General features: G+C 39.4%; 1 protein-coding gene across 1 annotated transcript in view; it reads right to left on the bottom strand.

The window, feature by feature from the left end:
• erbb4b (erb-b2 receptor tyrosine kinase 4b) overlaps window positions 1-5,457 on the bottom strand; it is a gene marked incomplete at both ends in the record, with an annotated part of 423,596 nt that extends 418,139 nt beyond the window's left edge. Inside the window, 2 exons of the mRNA XM_080752915.1 lie at window positions 2,447-2,598; window positions 5,406-5,457. Of these exons, the coding sequence (XP_080609041.1) occupies window positions 2,447-2,598; window positions 5,406-5,457 (204 nt within the window). The remainder of the gene's footprint in view (window positions 1-2,446; window positions 2,599-5,405) is intronic.
• Window positions 5,458-5,874: the final 417 nt, after the last annotated feature.

Genomic DNA, 5,874 nt, shown 5'->3' with positions numbered 1-5,874 from the left:
ACTCTTTTACCCGGGCTGAATCTTGATGGGAAAATGGTCACTAAAAAGGCATAATACCGCTTTAAAACTATTTTTTTCCCTATGATTTCTTTGCCGTTTCTTTTACATTTTTAGAAAGCTTTCGAAAATGTCTGATTTGTTTATTTATTTGTGTATTTTTATCTTCACCTACAGTACAATTCCAAAACAGGGAGGCCAGGTTGAATGTGGTTAAAGAGATCAGTGGTAGATCAGAGTTTCTTTTTGAACACCAGCAAAACATTTATAATATATCTTCGTTAAAGTATAATCAAAGGCTTGTGTATCCAGTCAGTCTTTCACAAACACATTTCACAAAGAAATATTGCTAAATAAAACATTTCCGGGAAACCTCTTGATGCCCGCTAGTTCACTGAACCGAAGACTCTCCTTGGGCTCATTCATTGTAGCTAGGGCTGTCACCATTATGACATTTTACATGACGATTAATCGTCACTCAAACAATTGCGATTAACGATTTAATTGTGTTTTTGTCGTTGACAATTACATTACTGTTTGGCTCTTAGGCTTTGAAGTTCCACATGGCAGATATGACACATAACCTAAATATACAAAGAAATTACTGACATATTTGACAACTTTATGCTTAAAAAAAGAACATTGATAGTGGAAATAGCCGATCTGCTATTTCCACTATTTTTTTACTTTTAAAAAAAAATTATGAACATTTTTCAACATGGCTCAACATGACGATTATGAAAAATAATCGCGAGTATGTCTAATAATTGCGATTAGACGATTATGTAATAACTGTGACAGCCCTAATTCTAGTCATAATTGAACAGGACTCCTGGCTAATTATAAGCTGCCTGGGAACCAATGGTTCCCAAGCCACTTGGCCCACAGGACAGCAGCCTGTACACCTCCTGCATGACGCTAGTATGTCACATGATGCACAAGTACACCCCCTTGACACACATGACGCTAGTATGTCACATGTACAAGCACACAGGGACTTATCCCCAATCCAACCCTTGATGTTGGATTGGGGATACTGGGTAGTGGGTGCGCATGCAAAACGTGAATGGCAAATCGAGTGGCTAATCGAGTGGCAAATCGAGTGGCAAAGTGAGTTTAATGTTGTTTAATCCAATGAGATATAGTCGGGGGCCCCAGGGATATTTTGGTTCAGATTCTTGCAAATTCGCCAAATTTGGCACAGATGTTGTCCATAACATACTTATTTTAAGATGGGTGCCAAGATGGGCACCCCATGGTACTGCCATATTGCGCAATGCAATTGGTGTCCCATTAACTTTACATTACAGGGAAAAAAAGCAAAAAAAGAATCTGCTTTAAGTAGCATATAACTGGTCAAACTAGGGGTTTTTCATGATTCTGAATCCATTGCAAGCATCTGTTTTGCACAAAAAACATTCCTTGGGCTAAAAAACTGCCCTACAACACTATGGTTTTGTGATGAAAAGTGATGAGTCATCACTTTTCACACTTTTGTGGAGGCCGTTTTAGCCCAATGATTTTTTTTTTATGCAAAACGGATGTTTGCAATGGATTCAGAATCATGAAAACCCCCTAGTTTGACCAGTTATATGCTAATTAATGCAGATTCTTTTTTTGCTTTTTTTTCCTGTAATGTAAAGTTAATGGGACACCAATTGGATTGCGCAATATGGCAGTACCATTGGCACCCATCTTAAAATGATTAAATATGTTATGGACAACATCTGTGCCAAATTTGGCGAATTTGCGAGAATCTGAACCAAACGATCCTTTTATTGCCCTGGGGCCCCCGACTAATAGGACTTTTCTGTTTGGATGTATGGGCTGTCAAGGCCAGAAGGTAGTTTTTAGCCACTCAGTAGGCGTTCCCGCATAACTTCCGGTTATGATGATGTCACACGCATACCCTCTATTTTATAGATGGTTCATGTATGAAGATACACCATCCTGATTGTAGCCACTAGAGGAAACATGGTACACAAATCCTACAAATGGGGCTAAATAATGGTTCAGAAGCTTTGATCACGTTCACTCTTCCACTGGAATGAATAGACTCCAACATGCTTCTCCTAAAAAGATAAACTAGCGAGGCTTGCTATTTTGTCTTGGGTACGACTCGTCGGGTATTGAACCCCAACCTCCCAATCTCAGGGAGGACACATTAACCACGAGGCCACTGAGCTGGTAGTCCCTGGATAAATATAGCATCAATTTTTGCAAAATAATAAATCTTTGCCTTCTACGTGAAGGCATAGAAAAGCAAAAGAAAGCCGTTTTCATCAGTCAGTCAATCAAGGCAAGGTGATCAACTGACAACCAGGAGACAGGCATAGTTGAGCCGCGAGGCGACTAGTGAGTGATTGACAGTTGTCAAACGAGGTAACCAAGCGATATCTCATGCGATAATGTGAATCGCGCAGCCAACTACAGTAACAAGGTGTCTTACTCTGAGGAAGGTGAGGTCGCGGCTGCGGTCGATGCTGGTGATCTCCAGGTTGCCCATCACCACCTCACAGTTCTCGTAGTACTTCCTCAGGGTGCGGTACTGCTGCTCCAGGTCCGACAGCGTGCTCAACTTGTTCTCTGTGCCGGCACACACTGGAGGGAAGACAGGACAGGACAGGACAGGGCACACCGTTACAAATGGACACAGTGCAGTGTTGATTTCGTCGACTAAAACTATGACGAAAAATGTTCGTCGACAGCGTTTTTTTCACTGACGAAAACTAAATAAAAACTAAAAAGCCATGATGACTAAAACTAAGACTAAATATATTGTCAATTTCCTCGACAAAATAAAAACTAGACTAAAACGTTAGGGAGGGACTGGTGGAGAAGAGTCATTTTATGTTTGGCTGCTCTCAGGTGTTTGCGTGCGACGCGTTGTGAGCTTGTAGATCGGCTATTTTCAGCACGCAACCAAGTGTAAAATCAGTCATTACGATGCCATCAAGGCCTGCCAAAATACATTTTAGTTGACTAAATCAACTGTAGACTTAGTCGCCTAAAAACGTGTGATATTTAGTGGACTAAAATTAGACTAAAACTAATACTTTTCAGGTGACTAAATTATGACTAAAATTAAATGACATTTTTTTTAAAAGACTATGACTAAAACTAAATCAAAAGGTGCTGTCAAAAACAACACTGACACAGTGATCTTTCATTTTACAGCAGTGGTTCTTAACCCATTTAGACTTAAGGCTGATTCTACAAATGGCTTCAAAATCCAGTAAACAGTTTTCTGAAAACCCTACTGTATGTTGCTATAGTTATCAAAATTTGTAAAGGACCCCCAAAATTATATGTTCTTGGCCGCCGACCCCCCATCTCAAATTATGTTGTTCCAGGGACCCCCAGAAGCAAAGATTTGAGTTAGAAATGTCTGCTATAAAAAAAAAAATATATATATATATATATATATATATATATATTCAAAGATTTGCACAAAATGTAATGTTCATGATTTTTCAAAAATATCAGATCTACAAGTTCATAAAGAGGCACTCGGTCGGTGCCTCGCTATGAACTTCTGCTATTTTTGAATAGGTAAGTATAAAATAATGGTTAAAGTGTTTAAAATGTAAAGTTACACAGATGCTTTCCTGGTCTCATCTGTGTAACTTTACATTTTAAACAAAGGGTTTAACTGAAAAGGCATTTTATATATTTTTCAAATATTTACAAAAAATAGATGTGCTACTTGTAGATATGCTATTTTTTATTAGCCAACATATTTGGATAAAGTGGTTAAGGTGATGTTGATTGCTATATTAACTACTCTCGCTGGGGACCCCTCAGAATCCTGGGAACACGTCACATTCACACAGTAGTCAACCTTGGCTGGCTACTGGTGAAATTAAACGTCAATCAGAATTAGAATGATTTTCAATCTGCAGGTACGGGGAATGTGTCTCAGCGAGGTTGATGCATTTCAATGAAAGCAAACATTTTCAATCGGTCAGAACCGTTTACTCAAAATTACAATTTACAATTCAGGCATTTAGCAGATGCTCTAATCCAGAGTGAATTACAGCAACTGAGTAAATGGCAGGAACCTCAACTAACAACAAGGTGAATATTGAACCTTGGTCAACTAACACGGTGAATATTGAACCTTGGTCAACTAACAACACGGTGAATATTGAACCTTGGTCAACTAACAAGGTGAATATTCACATCGAGTGCAATGAGAACAGCAATGGTGGAAAAAGTACTCACATTTTGTCACAAGTAAAAAAAAATCACACCCGTGTGAACTGAGCGGTGGTTTACCCCCCCCCCCCCCCTTCCCCCCTGTGTGTGTGTGTGTGTGTGCGTGTGTGTGTGTGTGTGCCTGGTCTGGCCTGGCCTGAACAACAGCGCCCCTCCCTTAACATGTGTGGTCATAAAAGGTACTGCAGGCCTGCAGGCTACATACAGACACACACACACGCACACACACACACACGCATACACACACGGCCACGTATAGGAGACGGTGTAACCACCGCTCAAAAAGTATCAATACTGCCCTGTAGATGTACTCCGTTACAAGTAAATGTCTAGAATTCAAAATGTACTTGAGTAAAAGTATGAAAGTATTTGCATCAAAATGTACTTAAAGTACCAAAAGTAAAAGTACTAAATGTTTGAAAATAGCAGATCTACAAGCTTGCGATGCAACGCGTTGTGAGCTTGTAGATCGGCTATTTTCAAATAGCCAAGGTATAAAATAGGGCTAAAGTGGGTTAATGTGTGTTTTATAATATGATAATTTACACCTGCAAAGTAACTAGTAACTAAAGTTTTCAAATAAATGTAGTGGAGTAAAAGTACAATATTTGAATCCGAGATGTAGTGGAGTAGAAGTAAACGTATACTGAAAACTGTAAATACTCAAGTACAAATACCTCAAAACTGTACTTAAGTACAGTACTTAAGTAAATGTACTTAGTTACTTTACACCACTGCTCCATACAGTAGTTTGGGAGCCAGGAGGTGAGAAGAGTCTTAAGACAGGGATCATCAACATTTCTCAGGCCAAGGACCCCCTAGCTAAGAAAGGGATGAAACAGGGACCCCCTACAACATGTTGTATAAAGTTATCTTGCATATTAAACTTTACAGTATCACGACTGTCATCAGTGTATGTTCTATTCATGTTGATGGGTATTTTGAGACATTTAAACACTTAAAACGTCAATACTAAGTACTTCACCTTTCAGTCCGTGTGGCAGTTCACCCTGCCACTGAGGCTACATTTGTGACATTTACTAGGTTTCCTGTATTTTCCCCCATACACTATATTTTAACCTAACTTATTTCACAAAACACAGGTTAAAGTTTGTTCACACACATTTATTTACAATTGATTATTATTTTAAGTTGCAGTGTTATTTGAAAATGTTTGTTGGTTTTCATACCACAGTGCTTCCTGGTTCTGGACAGTGGGGAAGGACCCGATTGTAGCGTCATGCTGCCTTTTATACTGCCTGACTACAATGTGGGGAGTTTGCTCGTTCCCTCCTACAGGGGCATTACCAACTGTAGGTATGTGTGAATAGTTGAATTATGCTGTGACAAAATGACAACTGTGAACTTGTAGATCTGCTATGAGAGCATAACTCAAGCATTACTCTGTTCACTCGTGATTCTAGTTTAGTTTTTGTTTACTTCCTGGTTCAGGCATGTGCACACATAGACATCAAAGGGGGCTTGAGCCCCTGCCCTTTTACCTGTCTGTAAAAAGTGCCCTCTCCAGACCATGAATGCGGTTTTTACTATGGTGAAAGAAATGTGAAATTCCCACTTTCCATGCCATACCCAAAGGCAGCATTCAAGAGAATTGCCTTGTCCAAACTCTCCTGAACTTGAATGCAGAATCTCATGTTG

Source organism: Nannobrachium achirus, assembly GCF_963921795.1.
Source record: "Nannobrachium achirus genome assembly, chromosome: 22".
In the NCBI taxonomy this organism is placed as follows: domain Eukaryota; kingdom Metazoa; phylum Chordata; class Actinopteri; order Myctophiformes; family Myctophidae; genus Nannobrachium; species Nannobrachium achirus.
This window is presented reverse-complemented; position numbering and strand designations above follow the sequence as displayed.